Source organism: Chiloscyllium plagiosum, unplaced genomic scaffold, assembly GCF_037043375.1.
Source record: "Chiloscyllium plagiosum isolate Xiang-an unplaced genomic scaffold, Cpla_swu_hap1 HiC_scaffold_4, whole genome shotgun sequence".
Taxonomy (NCBI): Eukaryota; Metazoa; Chordata; class Chondrichthyes; order Orectolobiformes; family Hemiscylliidae; genus Chiloscyllium; species Chiloscyllium plagiosum.
The window spans coordinates 66310641-66331276 of record NW_028270142.1 but is presented as its reverse complement, the minus strand read 5'-3'; the positions used below and the strand labels follow the sequence as shown (position 1 = coordinate 66331276).

Here is a 20636-nt window from a genome sequence, read left to right as displayed (position 1 = left end):
TGAATAATGTGCTGACCACTTCCTGCACACGTTCAATCAGGCATAATGACCATTTTGGAGAAATAATGGGGTGTGGTTTATAACTATACAAGCTGTAGATCAAAGAGAGACCTTTAGGAGAGGAAGTAGTAAAACACCATTTCAAATAACTATTTCAAATAACCAAACTATCATATATTTTATTACCAAAAGGAGTGAGCTTTGTAGAGTTTCACAGTGAAAAAAAGATATTCAAAAATGTTGAGGTAGGACTTCTACTGAAACCAAATAAAGTTTTGTACTGTATGTTTTACTTCTAATATGGACAGAAAGCATGGGATGGGAATCTGCTATGTTGCTTTTTGACCGAACCATTTGTATAACTAAATAATATTTCTATTTCTCAAGTTGCATGAAAGAGCTAAGGGATAAATAGTTACCATGATTTTAAGGAAAGAAAAATCAAGGTGACTTCTAATTTTTTTTGTTTTATTTTCTACAAGACCAGTGATAATAATTGATTTTTATTAATTTAACTGTGATATTATAATCAGCCATATCTTTGGTTGCCTTTCCAATATGTGAGCCATGGGAACATTGTAAAATAAGCACGGCAATCTTTCTTCATACATAGTGCATACAGTAGTTATCCATATTCAGTAAAGAAGGAATTGTATTTATATAGCATCTTTCATGATCTCAGAATGCTCCAAAATACTTTGTAGCCAATGAAGTGTTTTGAAATGTAGTTGCTGTTGGCAAGTTCCCACAAATAGTGAAAATGAAAATGACCAGTTACTTGTTTTAGAGATGCTGATTAAAGGATAACTGTTGGCCAGAATAATAGAGATATCAAAACATTGCTCTGGAATCTTTCATAATCCACATAAGAGGGCAGATTTAATGTCTCATCTAAAAGGTAGCACCTCTAACAGTGCAATACCCCTTCATTATTGCACTGGAATGTTAGCCTTATACAGAAAGTCTTTGGAGTGGTATGTGAACCCAAAACCCTCTGATACAGAGTCAACAACACTACTGATCAAGCCATCGTTGTCACAATAGTAGACAATGTAGACCATTGTAATTGATTTGCAATGTAAAGCAGGCAAAATATGCTGTCATCCAAATGTTTTCAATCCGGTCTGATGATAAAGAAACATTTACTAAGTACTGTACCTTAGATATTCCACAAGGAATTAAAAGAGAAAACAGATATGACTTTTGATCTATATCAACTTGACTTGGTTATCAAGAACTTTCTACTGTATGTTTTTCATTAGTTCCATCATTCCTTCAGTAGCTGTGATATAAGCAGTAATGAACTTTACTCTGTATATATGCTTTGCAGCAGCAAGCACAAAGCACTTCTTTTGTACCAACTGGAACATATGATGTTCGTATCTTTTGGGCATTGACTATGCATTATAAATTGAATGTTGACTTTTTCAAGTTGATTCAGGTTACAACATAGATGTATAATTATGTGTGTATATACACACACACATACATATACACACACACACACACACACACAGGTGTGTGTGGCAAAATATGGATAATTAAAGATAAATTGTGTGTGTGTGTGTAAATAATATATACATAAACCTGCTCATGTGTAAAGAAAAATTTCATCACTTATGTACAATCTGTAAACTGTGTTGCCTTATCCACCTGAAACAAACATTCCTTAAAATCCAATATGCTTCAAATTTTAAAATGATAAATGATTACATTTGGAATTTCACTGATTATAACTACGAGCAGCTTCATTATCCCTTCAACATATAAGGAGGTCAATTACATTAGATTTAGACTGCATGTTTAAGTTTGGTCTAAAAATCTAACATAGCAGAAATAAAAATGGCATGACTGTCTCAATAACCTAGTTCATTTATGATTCCATTGTATGTTAGTCTTTTGTATTGGGCCTTATTTAATTTCCTTCGAGGAATGTCCCTGTGCAGTTTGATTTTCCTCTATAACATTGTTGGCTTAAACTTAGCTTCTTCAGAATTAAACAGAAACACACAGTGCTGTCTTTTTCCAGATGTTTAGTCATGTGGCCCTGGGAATTTGCTGCAAGATGCTAACGTAGGAATGCTTAAATATGGTTTTCTGAAATTCCTCTGCTCATTACTTTAGTAGAGTTGTTAACTTGGAGCAATGACATTAGACCTGGAATTAATTAAGGAGCACCAGGAAGATATACTTTGCCCACTGTTTGCAAGAAAAAATGTAAATGCATTCATAATAAATAGTTTTACATATATACTCAACATGCAGAGGAGACTCTTCCTTCAACTTCAATGATGTAGCAGTGTGAGCTGCAAGGAGAATTCTAAACAATCTAACACAGGGGCATTTCCTGAAAATGTGACAGTGGGCGGCACGGTGGCACAGTGGTTAGCACTGCTGCCTCATAGTGCCAGAGACCCGGGTTCAATACCTGACTTAGGCGACTGACTGTGTGGAGTTTGCACATTCTCCCCGTGTCTGCGTGGGTTTCCTCCGGGTGTTCCGGTTTCCTCCCAAAGTCCAAGGATGTGCAGGTCAGGTGAATTGGCCATGCTAAATTGCCTGTCGTGTTAGGTAAAGGGGTAAATGTAGGGGAATGGGTGGGTTGCGCTTCGGCGGGTCGGTGTGGACTTGTTGGGCCGAAGGACCTGTTTCCACACTGTAAGTAATCTAATCTAAACTCTTTAGCTTGATAAAATTACAAATCTAACTCTGCATTAACAAAACAAAGGGAATCCTTCACCTGATCTGTTCACGTAAAGTATATAATAAATGATCCGGTTGAGGAACTAAAAACTTGCACTGGTATTGTTATGAAAGTTTATTTTATCATCACCAATGGATTTACAAATAAAAAATAAATTATTTTTTAAATTAGTAATTTAAAATAGATCCTGTTATCCTCCTTAACTATGACAGAACTATGTCAGTAAATTGCTGCAGAACTCCAGGCTGATCAGTTCACTGAAAACATCAATTGAAGATAAACAAACATTGTAGTCACAGTGTCAAAGGTATCAATGGAATGAGCATGGAGGGTGGCAGGTGATGCTGCATTAACTTAACAACATACTTTCTAGAGATTTCAAACAACAAACCATTACTCAGACTTATTAATAGTTCAAAATTACCATCAACCCCCTTCAATCCTATAACTTCCTAATATTTTTTGAATAATTAAAATAAAGTATCCCTGTACTAATTATTGGTATTAGTTAGATTTCTTTGGCAGTGACTTTTTTTCAAAAATATTTTGCATTTAATTTATTGTGTAGACTCATTAGGTGAAGGTTTTGTTTTCAGTGATACGAGAATGATAAATATTCTACACCAGAAAACACAGAATAAAATTCAGGCAGCTCCGTAATGAGTAAGAGATATTTGCTTGACCCCAAAGTGAAACATTTACCTGACTGTACGATCAGCGCAATTTTAGCCAATGCCACAACCATAATAATGTATTACTAGCAATATGGTTTTAACCTAGCTATTCGTTGTATCACATCTACATTGTTTTCATTATATAGACTGCTTGAGAATAATGTGCTGCTGGATGATTTTGAACATGCATCAAAGAATTTTGAAATTGTGGACCTTGGACATACACCAGCATGAGTCTCTCGGACATCAGTTTATCGCCTGTTTCCTGAACCAAATGTAGATGTGCAATAATGATGTAAAGACCAGTCTTTGTGTAGCCTTTTGTTTGAGCTACAATCGGATCCAGGATGGTACAAATATCTACACTGTGTATCTGTTTAAGACAAATACAGGCAGAAGATCAAGTGCAATGGTGGAAGACCAAGGATCCAGAACAATGTAACTCAGCACTGAGGATTAACTCCTCAAATGCAAAATAAATAAAACTATAATATGTCCAGATTGGAGCACTATAGAATCCAGGCATTTTACTCTTCCTGTTTCATTGTGATTTTAATGATTTAAAATATATATTATCTCTAGCAAGCAAAGGTAGTTGCAAAAATTCCCAATTTTGTTATGACGATTAAATCATGAACATAGCTCTGACTTTCTTTTTACTATGTTACTGAGCTATTCTTTGTATTCAATACACAATAATCAATCTGCTTTCTTTTTGTAGCTTCAGAGCCATCTTCACTTATTTAGATCAGTTCCTCACTAGTGTCCATCACAGTAAGGTAGAATCCAAGATTGTTTTAATTTAGTCTTGTTTAAATGTACCTGAGATTCTAGGGCAATTCTTATAAGAGATCCCAGTTAATTATGGGGATCTTAATATATTTTCAGGGATGATTGAAAACAATGGAGTCATAGACTACTTATAAATAATGTATTTTTCTAACTGCATCCCTATCTGTGCTTTAGCCTTCAATTTTCAAACTATTGCTTTCTTAATGGATTATGTCAGACTGATGAGGGAAATTGGAATCTGCTTTGAAACGTCTAAGGAATATTCATGAGTAACACTTCATTTGTCAATAACATAACTGTGACCAACATCGTCAAATTGTTGAAAAATGAAAATGAAGATAAAAACAGTTGATTTCTGACAGAGGTCTTGCAAATTATTTACTGTTTAGGATCGATAACTGTCAACCATGTATCAAAATTGTTTTTGTCTATGGGTACAAATTGCTGTATACTGAGCATTTCACTGTATTTACAGCCATTTCTTTTGACAGATGCATAAAGTTGTATTTTTATTAATCAGGGCAAATAACACAATGTTTCTACAGTATGAAATGATGGTATGATAGACACTGTAAACTACTCTTTTTTGCATGCATTTATATGATTATCTACTTTTGTCTAAAATCTTTGCACAAAATTTTGTGTATTTGGGTGAATATAGGCATATAACTGATGAACTTTGCAGTCATTAAGATCAATGTCTATTTTATTGTTCATCATATTTCTCCAAGTTGGGAAGAAGTGACTGAGGTAGGGTGGACAACTTAAACGACATTATATCTTGGTCGACTAATACGTAAACGAAAAGCATAGCTAAAACTTCTATGGATTTGTGCAGAAAATCTGGTCTGATAAGCCCTCATTTTGTGTGGCACATGCTACTTTTTTAAACTACTGCATTGTACGGCACAACTACTAAACTAGGGAATGTACTATTCTACTAGGATCTATGCATGTTATTGAAAAATACATTGCAGTCAGTCAGAAGAAAGATAAAACAATTTTGCATTAATAAAGAGAAAATAAGTGTAGGCGTTGTTATTGGCTCAATAATGGTATTCAGACTGACACTTTAGTACAGTACACAGGAAGCGTTACATTATTCAAAGTGCTATCTTTCAGATGAGATGTTAGCCCCATCTGCCCTAATGAGTGAATGTAAAAAGTGACCATATTTGATCCACTATTCCGTATTTTTCCCCAATGTTCTCTGACATGTGCTGTTTGAATGTAAATTAGTTGCCATTATTCCTCACAGTGACTTTACTGTAGAAAAAGCCTTCATCTGTAAGCAATGAGGTAATGAAAGGTACGGTATTTCATTTCCTATTGAAAATTGAACCTTGAAATGCATGGGATTGGTTGAATACTGGCTCTAACTTATTGGTGTCTAATTAAGAACTACGTCGATTGAGGCTGTCTGACTGTGATTCCCGCATGGCTCATAAACACTTCCTGATACAATGTTGAAGTTTAATGCTTTGCTGCAATGAAATCTGTGTGTACACAGAAAGAGTTTTTTAAGGCTTTGTACTGTCCTTTGCTCTGGACCTGAATATCCAGGTTTAAGTGCCACTCACCACAGAGGTGTGTCATAACATATTCAAACAAGTTGATTAAAATGCATTTGAATTTCTAACAATTACTTATCCACATTGTTGAACTCACTATGTAGCTGCCATCTTGTTTGAAAGCTCCACCCCTTATTGGTAGATTGGAATTTATGTCTATAGGTGCTGCACCTGCTGCAAAAATGTTAGATTAGTATTTCCAATCATGGCATGCTGGCACGGTGGCTCAGTGGTTAGCACTGCTGCCTCACAACACCAGGGTCCCAGGTTCAATTCCAGCCTCGGGCGAATGTCTGTTTGGAGTTTGCACATTCTCCCCGTGTCTGTGTGGGTTTCCTCCAGGTGCTCTGGTTTCCTTCCACAGTCCAAAGATGTGCCGGCCAGGTGAATTGGCCATGTTAAATTGCCCATAGTGTTAGGTGCATTAGTCAGAGGGAAATGGGTCTGGGTGGGTTACTCTTCGGAGGGTTGGTGTGGACTGGTTGGGCCGAAGGGCCTGTTTCCACACTGTAAGGAATCTAATCTAATCTAAAAAGAAGCCAAAAGCTTTAGACTAGTCCAAATAGGCCTAGACAGTCTATGCCCTTCAATCTCATCTTCATTTCTCCCCTGTAAACCCCACAATTGCTATCTCACATTCTCTACAACAACTCCAGTAATCACAATGTCCAATGGGGAGATTTCCTGCCTACACTGTCTGATTCGTTTAACCCTTATTTAGTTATCATATTATCTAAATTGAATACAGATAAAGTCCCTACACCTCCCAAAGCAATTCACAATTCACTTCCAATCTAGGCCAAACTGGCCCAGGCAAGTGTAATTCTCTAACTAAGGTAATGGTACGCCATTTGATTGAATAAATGCTGATTGATTGGGCGGCACGGTGGCAGGTGGGCGGCACGGTGGCACAGTGGTTAGCACTGTTGCCTCACAGCGCCAGAGACCCGGGTTCAATTCCGGCCTCAGGCGACTGACTGTGTGGAGTTTGCACGTTCTCCCCCTGTCTGCGTGGGTTTCCTCCGGGTGCTCCGGTTTCCTCCCACAGTCCAAAGATGTGCAGGTCAGGTGAATTGGCCATGCTAAATTCCCCGTAGTGTTAGGTAAGGGGTAAATGTAGGGGTATGGGTGGGTTGCGCTTCGGCGAGTCGGTGTGGACTTGTTGGGCCGAAGGGCCTGTTTCCACACTGTAATGTAATCTAATGTAATCTAATCTAATCTAATAATATTGTTAGGGTTAATTGAGGTTTTTTTTTGGGTGGCAGATTAAAAGACGAGAATTTACTGAAATATCTGAGAGCTTCAGCAACCTGCTGATTTCCTGCCTCCCTCAGACGTGCTACTTTGAATTCCATGTTTAATCCGAATTTGTTCATTAAGATATGGAAAGCCACATGGGAAAGGCATTTACGTATGTTAAAAAGCAATTAATGGGAGTTTGGTCCTGAATTTTAACTTTTACCTCAAGTATGTTTCCTGGGCTTCTTGGAGCTCACCAGATGAACAAGTTGAGAGATCAGCAGATATGAACAGCATTGAGCAGTTGATGGACAAGAAAGCTTTAATTGCTGAGAAATATCAGCATTTTCTTTCCCCTCAATTAAAGGATTTTGTTCTCAAAACCTATCCTAGGAGTACACGTTCCCTTCTTTGGAGCGGGTTTATTACAATTTAGAGGACATTTGTGCTATTCTTGAATATTTGTGATTTTGAGATGCCGGTGTTGGACTGGGGTGTACAAAGTTAAAAATCACACAACACCAGGTTATAGTCCAACAGGTTTAATTGGAAGCACACTAGCTTTCGGAGCGGTGCTCCTTCATCAGGTGATAGTGCAGGGCTCGAAATTTTGTGTTATGATCGAGCCCTCCACTATCACCTGATGAAGGAGCGTCGCTCCGAAAGCTAGTGTGCTTCCAATTAAACCTGTTGGACTATAACCTGATGTTGTGTGATTTTTAACTTTGAATATTTGTGCACCTGATATGTGTTTCCCTATTGTCAACCTTCATTGCAATATCAGATTTGTTGATCAAACTCTACTCAAGACTCATGATGAGGAATAGGAGGAACAGGAGCCACATTAGCAGCAGCAGCCTTCACCTCACCTACCTATTGTTTCATACGACAAAGGAATCCCAAGCCCAGAGTTCCAGCTCGCAGGGTTTATATGCAGTCTCTGGACATGACTTGGCACCAGTACCTCAGAAACTCATGGTTTTACATTCCAGCAATTAGCTACAAATGCTGAGAGTTCGAATTTAAAAAGTCACTGATGGACACTCAGCTGAAACTTTCTGATTCCAGACTGGCTTCTGATCTTGCTGCTGGGAATAGTTCAGAGTATTAACAGAGCTCATTGTTTCTGGCTGTTGGAATCTTGAACTGCTGCTAAAGAAAACAAGGGCTTGTTTCTACTGCATGTTTATACTTAAACAATACCTCAGGATATTTCATCATTATTTAAATAATATCAGTTCTGTTTTGATTTGTGGTCATTTCTGTTTGAGTGTACTTCCCATTATCTCTACTTGTGTTCTGAAACAGCTACTTCAGTGGGGGGGCAAGTACTTGAGACTGATAACTGATTCAGACTGGGGAAAGCATTCATCGAAAATAACATAACTTTTCCAGCAGGCCACACGTCTCCTTGAAGTGTGGTAACCTGAAATCAGATTTGGTTAAATACTATTAAAGAATGTAAAAGCATAGCTCCAAGGCAAAGATGCTGTTTCTCAGCAAAGAAGTTGATATTGGGCCACACAGTGGCTCAGTGGTTAGCCCTGCTGCCTCACAGCATCAAGGATCCAGGTTTGATTCCAGCCTTCTGTGACTATCTGTGTAGAGTTAACTAGTAGAAAACATAAGCATTGATGCCATAAGTTTCAATAAGTATGTAAGTGAGCGTAAATGTTTGCCCTTTAGAGGACAGAAATGGCAAGGTAATAATGGGAAACTGAGAAATGTATAGACACTAGCTAATATTTTGTCTCTGTTTTGACAGTGAAGGTAATAATTTCTTCTGAAAAACTGCGATTACTACAAAGGAATTTGATGAAATTAATATAACTAGGGAGAAGATTTTAAGTAAACTGATGGGATTGAAGGCAGATAAGTCCCTAGAAGCCTGATGCTCTGCACTCTAGAGTATTAAAGGAAGTGGCAGCAGATATAGTGTACACATTAGTTATGATTTTTCTAAAATTCGCTGGATTTTGAAAGGGTACCAGTGGATTAGAAACATTGTGACACTGTTATTCAAAAAAAAAGGAAGGCAAAATGTGGGAACTATAGATCAGTTAGTTTAACCTCTATCGTGGAGATGTTGATGGAGTCAATCGTAAAGGAAGAGATAACTCATCACTTGGAGCAGTGAAGCTCAGCACAGTTTCATGAAGGGCAAATCATACTTGACAAACGTTTTGGAGTTCTTTCAGGATGTAACCAGCAAGATAGATAATGGGGATCTGATGGAGGTAGAATATCTTGACTTCCAGAAAGCATTTAACATGGTGCCGTATAAAAGACTGACCGAGAAGGTTAGATTCAGGCAGTTAAGTGTAGAGTATTGGCTTAGACAGAGGTTTGGCTGATTGACAGAAAGCAGAGGGTTGGGACAAATGAGTCCTTCTCTGGATGGCAAACTATAAAAAGTGGAGTGCTGCAGGATTCAGTTCTCACATCTCAACTATTTCAATCTATATAGATGATCTGCAAGCCCAGATGATACTAGGTTAGGTGGGAAAGCTGGTAGTGATGAGAAGATATAAAGTTTGATGGTATTGCCAGGCTAGAAGAATAGGCCAGAATCTGATGGTTGAATTTATTGTGGGTAAGTGTGGTGTGGTCCATTTTGTCCAAAAAAATACAAGGGCAAATTATTATTTAAATGGTAAGCAGATTCAAAGTGCGTCAATGCAGAGGTATCTGGGCATCTTTGTGCATGAATCGCAGAAAGTGGATATGCAGGTACAGCATATAATAAAGGCAAATGGAATCTGGATATTAATTGCAAAATGACTAGATTATAAAAGTGAAGAAGTATTATTACAATTATATAAGGTGTTGGTGAGACCACACCTGGGGTGTTGCCTCCAGTTTTGGTCTCCTTACTTGAGGAATGATGTGATGGAACTGGAGGCAATTCAGAGCAAGTTAAACAGGTTGATTCCAAGGATGAAAAACTGCGATTACTACAAAGGAATTTGTACAGGAGCAATTGAAATGCTTGGGCTTATATTTGCTGGAGTTCAGAAGAATGAGGGAGATCTGTTTGAGGTATATAAATACTATCGGTAATTGATATGGTGGACATTGTCCCCTCATGGGACAATCTGTTCAGTCTCGAACAAAAGTGCATAGATATAGAATGAGAGGAGGAGAAACTACATCTCTCAGAGGGTTGTGGATCTGTGAAAGTTGCTGCTACAGAGTGCAGTGGAGGCAGAATCAATCAACAGATTCAAGAAAGGAATAGATAGTTTCTGATGAAGTTCGGGATAAAGGGCTATGGGGAACAGGCAGGAAAGTGGTGTTGAAACCAGGATAAGATCAGCTATAATCATGCTAAATGACGGAGTGGGCTTGAAAGGTTGAATTGTCTATTAATTCCTGCTTCTAATTCTAATGTTCTTCAGTCCAGAAAATCATACAAGTATGATGATTGAAGGCAAGTGAATGTGAATGTGAGTGCATGAATTTGTAAGAATGTGAGCATATCATGTTACAGGTACACATTGTGTGTATAAACTGAAAACAAACAGATTTCGTTTAGTCCATTCTTGCCTCACAAATATTCACTTAATCAGTAGGAGGTGAATACTTACCTGAAGCCCTCATCCAGTGCCTGAGGTCTGGAGCCTAATGTTGAGGACTTTGCGTGGAGAATGTTGAACCAACTGAGAAAAGGGGATGAGTGAGGAGCATAGATTTTGGTGAGCAGACAGTATGAAGGAAATTAGTTGATATCACTAATAGGGTGGTATGGTGCTGCTCTCGTCTTTTGGGCAACCCCGAAGATAATATCTCCTTTGTTCTACAGTGGAGTGTCCTGAGACTGTGACCCCTGTTTATAGACTCTCCAGCTGGAGCAAACATGCTCCTTGCATCAAGTCTGTTCAGCCCTGTTAGAATTGTATACATTTCAGATACTTTCTCATCTGTCTAAACTCAGTTGAACCAATCTCTCCTCATAGGACAGCCCTGCCATTGCCAATATCAGTCTAATGAACTCCCACTGCACTTTCTTCATGGTAAGCATATCCTTTCTTAGGTATGGTGAGCAAAATGCACACAATACTTCAGGTGAGGTCTTACCAAGACCCTTTATAATTACAGGAAGACATCCCTAGTTATGAATACAAATTCTCTTGAAGATCAATATATCATTTGCCTTACGAATTGCTTGCTGCACCTACCTGTCTCTTTTATTGACTGGTGAAAAAGGAAACCTAGATCCCTTTCTACATCCATACTTTCCAATATATCACTATTTAAGTAATGTTCACATCAAAATATGTATCTTCCCATTTATTCACATCGTTATGCATCTGCCATACATTTTGTTAAGGGTATTAGAGGAAATGTTCTCCAGGCCTTTGAGGTGAACAGGCTGGATTATCATGGGCATTTATGGCAATATGGGTTCCTGATGTGATCCACTCTCTGCTGGTCTTCCTGGAGATCGCACTGAAGGGACATGAGCAGATCTCTTGGATCTGTTGGGTGAGTGGTTAAGACCTTACAGAAGTTGTTAAGACACCAGTGATGAGATGCTTCAGCATGAATCCTATATTTCCCAGTCATGAAATCAGCTTCTTGATGTATCAGAAACTCAGTAGGGTCTCTGATATGAATGAACAGTGGGAAGAGATTGCTCAGTGAAACTGACAATTTGGGAAAGTTTTGAACAGTTACACTGAAGAGCTCCTGCCCCCATGGCTAGTAGAGTGGATGATGTAAAAAACAATTTACCTTTCAGAGAATGTGAACACTGCTTGACAGGTGATCATAGAATCCCTGTGCAGAAAGAGGTTATTCAGTCCATCAAGTCCAAACCGACCTTCTGAACAGCATCCCACCTGAACCCAGCCGCACCCACCCCCCACCCTTTCCAGAGAATCCCAGCATTTACCCTGGCTAATCCACATAGCCTGCATAACCCTAGACATTAAAGGGGCAATTTAACATGGTCAATCCACCTAATCTCCACAACTTTGATTGCTGACCTCTCCTAACAGGGGCACAGACAGGTCTGTGTGAATCGAAGATGGTGTGTTGCTTTCCTGTGCTAGGGTTCAGGATGTCTCAAAATTGAAACAATTTGAACATGTTGTCAAAGGGGAGAATAAGTAGCCAGATGTTATTGGACACATTGATAGGAACAACATAGGGAAATGGATAAGGGTTTGCAAAATGAATACAAGAGGTTAGATAAAAGATTACAAAACAAAACCTCAGAAGGAGAAAGCTCTGGTTTACTCCTGGTACTAAGTTTGAATGAGGAAAGGTGTAAAAAGATAGGGCAGATAAATCAATGGCTGAAGAAGTGGTGCAATGTGCAGCGATTCAGATTCTTGGCTTTTTCGAATCTCTTCTGGGGCAGAAAATACTTGTTAAAAAGATAAAAATCACACAACACCAGGTTATAGTCCAACAGGTTTAATTGGAAGCACACTAGCTTTCGGAGCGACGCTCCTTCATCAGGTGATTGTTCAAAAGAGATAGGTTTAACCTGAACTGGAGAAGAACCAGTATCCTGGAAGGAAGATTTGCTAGTTCTATTTTGGTAGCCTGTAAACCATTGGGGTGGGGTGTTCCCAAATAACGATGAAAGTAGAATGGCAGATGTGTATGGTTCTGAATCAGAAAAAAAGCAAGTTAATTAGAAAAGACAGACAAGAGCAAGTCAGAGAATGAGGTAACTCTGAAGAATTAAACTGCATTTCTTTCAATGCAAGTGATCTTACAGGTAAGGCTGATGAACTCAGGGCATGTATTGGATCATGGGACTGACACATCATAGCTACTACAGAAACTTGGCTGAAGGAACGACAGGACTGGCAGATTCAGTGTTCCAGATTTTAGTTACGATAGGGATAGAAGGGGAGTCAAGAGAGGAGGGGGAAGTGGCAGTTTTGATTAAGGAAAACATTACTACTGTAATTAGACAGGATATTTCCAAGGTATTGTCCAATTAAATAAGAAAGGATAATCACCTTGATGTGATTGTACTATAGGCCCCCCCCCACCATTATCAGAGGAAAATTGAGCAGATCTCAGTTTTATGTAAAAATATTAGGTCATAATAGTTGGGAATTTTAATTTTCCAGACATTGGCTGGGACTGCCATAGTGTTAAAGGTTTGGATGGTGAGAAATTTGTTAAATGTGTTCAAGAAAATTTTCTTTATCAATATGTAAATGTTCCTCCTAGAAAAGGAGCAAAACTTGACTTCTGTTGGGAAATAAGGCAGGACATGTGACTGAGGAGTTGGTAGAGGAACACTTTGGGACAAGTGATTATAATTCTATTTGTTTTAAAATAATGTTGTGGTTCTGTTCGCCGAGCTGGAAGTTTTTGTTCCAAACGTTTCGTCCCCTGGCTAGGCGACATCATCAGTGCTTGGGAGCCTCCTGCGAAGCGCTTCTTTGATGTTTCCTCCAGTGTTTATAGTGGCCTGTCCCTGCCGCTTCCGGTTGTCAGTTTCAGCTGTCCGCTGTAGTGGTTGGTATATTGGGTCCAGGTCGATGTGTTTGTTGATTGAGTTTGTGGATGAATGCCATGCCTCTAGGAATTCCCTGGCTGTTCTCTGTCTGGCTTGCCCTATGATAGTAGTGTTGCCCCAGTCGAATTCATGTTGCTTGTCGTCTGCGTGTGTGGCTACTAAGGATAGCTGGTCGTGTCGTTTCGTGGCTAGTTGATGTTCATGTATGCGGATTGTTAGCTGTCTTCCTGTTTGTCCTATATAGTGTTTAGTGCAGTCCTTGCATGGTATTTTGTACACTACATTCGTCTTGCTCATGTTGGGTATCGGGTCCTTCGTTCTAGTGAGTTGTTGTCTGAGAGTGGCTGTTGGTTTGTGTGCTGTTATGAGTCCTAGGGGTCGCAGTAGTCTGGCTGTCAGTTCTGAGATGCTCCTGATGTATGGTAGTGTGGCTAGTCCTTTTGGTTGTGGTATGTCCTCAAAAAAAAACACACCGGATCATCAACGCCACACTCACAGGAATCCGATTCACGAGGGAAGAAGAAAAGGACAACCAACTCCCATTCCTAGATGTGATGGTACAGAGAACACCGAACGGAGAATTCACCACTAAGGTACACAGGAAAGCCACACACACAGACCAAGTCCTAAACTATGAAAGTAATCACCCCAACACACACAAACGAAGCTGCATCAGGACACTATTCAAAAAGGCCACAACACACTGCAGTACACCAGAACTGCAAAAAGAAGAAGAGGAACACCTATACAAGGTATTCGCCAAAAACGGATACCCGCACAACTTCATCAACAGATGCCTAAGAGAAAGACCACGGAACGAGGACATACCACAACCAAAAGGACTAGCCACACTACCATACATCAGGAGCATCTCAGAACTGACAGCCAGACTATTGCGACCCCTAGAACTCATAACAGCACACAAACCAACAGCCACTCTCAGACAACAACTCACCAGAACGAAGGACACGATACCCAACATGAGCAAGACGAATGTAGTGTACAAAATACCATGCAAGGACTGCACTAATCACTATATAGGACAAACAGGAAGACAGCTAACAATCCGCATACATGAACATCAACTAGCCACGAAACGACACGACCAGCTATCCTTAGTAGCCACACATGCAGACAACAAGCAACATGAATTCGACTGGGGCAACACTACTATCATAGGGCAAGCCAGACAGAGAACAGCCAGGGAATTCCTAGAGGCATGGCATTCATCCACAAACTCCATCAACAAACACATCGACCTGGACCCAATATACCAACCACGACAGCGGACAGCTGAAACTGACAACCGGAAGCGGCAGGGACCGGCCACTATAAACACCGGAGGAAACATCAAAGAAGCGCTTCGCAGAAGGCTCCCAAGCATTGATGATGTCGCCTAGCCAGGGGACGAAACGTTTGCAACAAAAACTTCCAGCTCGGCGAACAGAACCACAACAACGAGCACCCGAGCTACAAATCTTCGCAAAAACTTTTAAAATAATAATAGAAAAGGATAAACCTTCCATAAAAGTTAAGTTCTGAGTCACGGTGGCTCAGTGGTTAGCACTGCTACCTCACAGCGCCAGAGACCTGGGTTCAATTCTTACCTCGGACGACTGTCTGTGTGGAGTTTGCACATTCTCCCTGTGTCTGCGTGGGTTTTCTCTGGAAACTCTGGCTTCCTCCCACAGTCACAAAGATGTGCAGCTTAGGTGAATTGGTCATGTTAAATTGCCAATAGTATTAGGTGTAAATATTTGTCTGGGTGGGTTACTCTTTGGAGGGTCGGTAGGGACTTGTTGGGTCGAAGAGTTTGTTTCCATACTGTAGGGAATCAAATCTAATTGGAGTAAAGCAAATGTTAATGGTTGGAGACAAGAACTTTCAAAAGTTGATTGAAGTAAACTGTTTGTAGGTAAAGTTATTACTGACAAGTGGGAGGCCTTCCAAGGTGTGACAACAAGAGTTCAGAGGCACTATGTTCTTATTGGAGTGAAAGGCAAGGCTGGTAAGATTAGGGACCAATGGATAAATAAAGATATTGAGGTTCTAGTCAAGAATAAAATATAATGACATTACTGCAGACAACTGGGATCAAATGAATTTCTTGAAAAGTATAAAAACAGTGGTAGGCACATTCTTAAGAGGAAAATCAGGAAGGCAAAGAGGGGATATGAGATAGCCTCTGCAGAATAGATTAAGGATAATCCAAAGGTATTCTATAATTACGTGAAGAGCAACTAGAGAGATAGCAGTGGCCCTTAAAGATCAACAAGGTCATCTTTGCGTTGAGCCTCGAGGTGGGAGAGATATGAAATGAATATTTTGCATCTTTTTTTTACTGTGGAGAAAGAAATAGAGACTAGAGAACTCAGGGAAATAAATGGTTATGCTTTGAAAATAGTTCACATTACAGAAGAGGAAATACTGGAGGTCTTAGAAAATATAAAGATGGATAAATCTCTGTGACCTAATCAAGTGTATCCCAGGACCTTGTGGGAAGTTAGGGAGGAAATTGTGGAAGCCCAGCAGAAATATTTGTATTATCTCTCACCACGGGTGAGGTGCTGGAGGACTGGTGGGTGGCTAATGTTGTACCTGTATTTAAGAACAGCTGTAAAAAGAATTCTGGGACTATAGACCTGTTAGCCTGACTTTGGTGCTGGGTAAGTTGTTGGAGGTGATTCTGAACGATAGGATTTGTAGAGACAACAAATGATTACGGATAGTCAACATGGTTTTGTGCGAGGGAAATAATGTCTTACAAACTTGATTGAGTTTTATGAGGAAGTAACCAAAATGATTGATGAGGGCAGAGTGGTAGACGTTGTTTACTTGAACTTTAGTCAGCCTTTGACAAGGTTCTGCAGGGTAAACTAATTAGTAAAGTAAGATCACATGGGATTCAGGGTGAGCTTGCCAATTACAAAAAAATTGGTTTTACAGTGTGGTGAAGGGTTATTACTCTGACTGGAGGCCTGTGACCAGGATCAGTACTGGGTCCACTTTTGTTTGTCATTTAAGTAAATGATTTGGAAGAGACTATAGGGGGAATTGTTAATAAGTTAGCAGATGACACTAAAATTGGTGGTATAGTCAATAGTAAAGAAGGTTATCGAGGATTACAAAGACATCCTGATCAATCGGGTCAGTGGGCTGAGGAATGGCCAGTGGAGTTTAATTTGGATAAATGAGAGGAATTGCATTTCAGTATATCAAACAAGGTAAGAACTTATACAATTTATGGTAGAGTCGTGGATAGTGTTGTAGAACAGAGAGACTTAGGGGTTCAGGTACATAATTCTTTAAAATTTGCATCTCGGGTAGACTGGATGGTTAAGGCATTTAGCATGCTTGCCTTCATTGCTCAGAACTTTGAGTATAAGAGTTGGGATATCATGTTGAGCTTGTACCAGGCATTGGTGAAGCCTCTTCTGGAGTACTGTGTGCAGTTCTGGTGACCTGTTATAGGAAAGATATTGTTAAATTGGAGAGGGTTCAGAAAGATTTTACCAGGATGTTGCTGGGAATGCAGGGCTTGAGTTATAAAAATAGGCTGGACAGGCTGGGAGCTTTTTAACTGGACCACAGGAGGTTGTGGGGTGACCTTGTAGATGTTTATAAAATCATGAGTGGCACAGACAAGGTGAAAAGCAAATGTCTTTTCCTTAAGGTAGGTGAGTCCAAAACGTGGGGGTATATTTTTAAGGAGTGAAGAGAAAGATTTTAAAAGGACATGAGGGGCAACTTTTGTTTTACACAGAGTGGTTCGCATGTGGAATGAACTGCCAGAGGAAGTGGTGGATGCAGGTACAGTCACAATATTTAAAAGGCATTTGGAAAAGTACATGAATAGGAAAGGTTTAGAGGGCTATGGGCCAAATGCAGGCAGGTGGGACCAGTTTAGTTTGGGAACATGATCAGCGTGGACTGGTTGAACAGAAGGATCTGTTTCCATGCTGTATGACTATGTAATAAGGTGATGACTGCTCTGATAACACTCACATCGTTTACCAATAACTGCCTTACTTATCAAGGATCTATCCACCTCTGTCGTCAAGGGCTTTCCTTCCACTGCCTTTTGACGCAGAGATTTCTAAAAACTTACAAACCTCTATGTGAAAAGGATTTCTCCCTGTGAGGAATTTTCCCAGTCCCTGAATGATGTGAGCAATGATGAGATTGATAACAATAAAATTTCATTGTTAATAATGGTTGAGAAGAGAGGAGCCTATTTACTTGTATTAACATCTCATTACTATCTGATCTCACTTTATTTACATGCGGGTTGCTGTTTTCCCAGGGAGAGAAACAAGATAATTCCAATTCTCGACATGAAAGTATCTGGCGGCCTCAACTCACTGGAGTCTTCTCTGTCTTGTCCTGCGATCCCCAACATCTCAGGGTATGCTGTATGGACAGTGACCACCTTCACCCTCTTATCATGGAGATCTGCATCAGCAAAGCACTAGCCTCACCATATCATCATGGCATATCTTGGGCTCACTTATAATACAGTTCAGTACTGCACTTTGGAGCTCACCAACATCTTACATTGCAATGCTGCTAGCAGGCCGTTTTGCACACAGCCACAGGCACCCATCTTATGCATCGGAATGGGCTCTTAGCTTGCTTTCTTAACGGTCACTTACTTTGTACTTCGTGCTCACAGCATGTTTGCCTTACCTTTTTACAAATTGTTGCCTCATTCATAACTTTGAAGCTCACAGTACCTGTGCCTTGCTTTGCTTTTTTTTGTGCAGATTTAATACCAGACATCTTGTTATTTTGCAAACAGTGATAAATGAGGGATGCAGACATGTTGCTATACAGGACTGTGGTACACCAATGTCGCATCTGCAGCATATGCCAGCAGTTTACAGGGTTAAAAAACTGCATGTGCTTCAACTTGATGACTGTCTCAAAGATTAAAGTGAGTCAGGTCCAGAGACGATCCTCAGCCAGCAGTTCCAGCTGCAATCTGTCAAGGGCATCATCCAATTGTTGTCTAGGGTCTTGGACATGGTCAGTTGATCACTTGCAACATTCAGAGCAGAGGTTCTATATCATTAAAGTCAGGGGATTGGGCCATGGTCAGCCCTGCAGGTCGAATGCAACCATACCTGGAAATAGTGGTCACTCAGGAACTACACAGTGATCAGTCAGGGATCTAATTACTCATCAGTTGGAGCTGTTGTTCCATGTCAACTAGGGGTGTAGGAGATTGAGGACCATGGTCAGTCCTGAACATATTTTCACTGAAAGTCAAGTGTGGATATAAGGGGGAACTGCTATGATAGGAATGTTGGGCAAATCAGTGGTACGATTGGAGGCAGCATGCTGGGATACAGAGTGGACAATAATTGTGAATGTGTGCAACTCAATATGTAAGGGTGGTGAATGATATAGCATGGGAGGGTGCAAGGTACTACACTAAACCATTGATGGTCATCATCATGGCTTTTATTGGGGGGCAGTGCATAGGCTACTGGCTTGAACTTAATGAGCAAAGTGGAGTGAAGAAGAATAAATAAGAATTGGATAGGAATGTGGGGAACAATCAAAATGATGGAATTAACAGCAACACAATCATGGACATAGAATCGACTCAGTCAAATAAAAAACTGAAACTATATTGGACTAGGGTGTAATGAGCGTACCTAAAATTTATAATTGAAAATATTAAGTTACTCTGGGTTAGGAAAATATTATTTAAGTTTGTTAGCAAAATTTCTGACATTGTTTATAAGCGTGCTTTCTTGTCAAGTTAGAAAATAATGGTCATGTCTTCAATCTGATAAGGGAGGGAGGTCGCAATGATGGCTTGAGTATTAGATACTGATTGGTAATTGAATAAGAAACTGAAAATACACTGGGTCCTCCAGAAAAGCACAGGGTGCAGATGGATGAGCAGCAAAAACAACCTCCATTAAAGTTTGTTCTTCTTTCTTCCAGGTAAACCTATAATTCTAAGTGTGTTCTCTCAGTTGGCAATGTGGCAAAACAAGTTGTTTCCTGTTCCACCAGGTCTCTGAGAGGATAGACTGAGCTCTCGATTTAATACATAAATAAACTGTGTCAGTAATTGTCCATTTTCTATTTCAGTTTAAGATTGAGATAATCTGGCATTTTCAGAGACCTTTTACAAAATTTACAAAAACCAAAACCAAGGATCTTGAAGATTTGGGAGGTAGACGTGGTGTGATCACTTAATGACAGGCTAAGCCTGTGATTTGTGTGGTCTTCCATCCTTGTCTTAATCTCAAATACGCAATAAAAAAAAATGGCCATGATCAGTGATATCAGCTCAATTTTCCCTTAAAGAAGTAACCACTACAATTTGAATTTGAGACAGATTGCTGCTTAGTGCACTATTGATAGATTTACTTCAAATGTTTAAGTCATAAGTAGATCTCTGGTTCATCCAAGCTGGAAGAGTTAATAGCATAACATAAAGAGAATGGAGGTCATAGAATCCCTACAGTATGGAAGCAGGCCACTCAGCCGATCAGGTTCATATTGAACCTCTGAAGAGCATCCTTCCCAGACCCACCCTATCCCTTAAACTCGGCATTTCCTATGTCCAGAGCTGAAAATGTGTTGCTGGAAAAGCGCAGCAGGTCAGGCAGCATCCAAGGAACAGGAGAATCGACGTTTCAGGCATAAGCCCTTCTTCAGGAATGCTTATGCAGAAGGGCTTATGCCCGAAACGTCGATTCTCCTGTTCCTTGGATGCTGCCTGACCTGCTGCGCTTTTCCAGCAACACATTTTCAGCTCTGATCTCCAGCATCTGCAGTACTCACTTTCTCCTCGAAGATTTCCTATGTCCAGTCCAGCTAACTTCCACATCCCTGAACACTATGGGCAATTTAGCATGGCCAATCCACTTAACCTATACATCTGTGGACTGTGGGCAAAAACCAGACAGACCACTGGGAGAATAAGCAAGCTCCACACAGACAATCACCCAAGGCTGGAATTGAACCTGAGTCCCTGATGCTGTAAGCTACCATGCCACCAAGTTGAATAGAGCTACATATGATCCATGTGATGGGTTGTCTTCAGAACTTTCTTCCTCAACAAGGTGGTGGAAACAGATTGTTTGAATATTTATAAGGCAGAAGTAAACAGATTCTTGATAAGCAGGGGGATGGAAGATTATTGGATT

General features: G+C 40.0%; 1 protein-coding gene across 2 annotated transcripts in view; it reads left to right on the top strand.

The window, feature by feature from the left end:
• The window catches only part of neto1l (neuropilin (NRP) and tolloid (TLL)-like 1, like), a 223954-nt gene that overhangs the window by 189455 nt on the left and 13863 nt on the right, over positions 1 to 20636 (top strand). The window contains exon 10 of one of the 2 annotated variants that reach the window (XM_043688456.2): positions 3525 to 4142. The exons of the other annotated variant lie outside the window; for it this stretch is intronic. Within the exon in view, the coding sequence (XP_043544391.1) occupies positions 3525 to 3612 (88 nt within the window). The 3' untranslated portion in view covers positions 3613 to 4142. Of the gene's footprint in view, positions 1 to 3524; positions 4143 to 20636 lie in introns of those variants that run through there. 2 annotated transcript variants of the gene reach the window in all.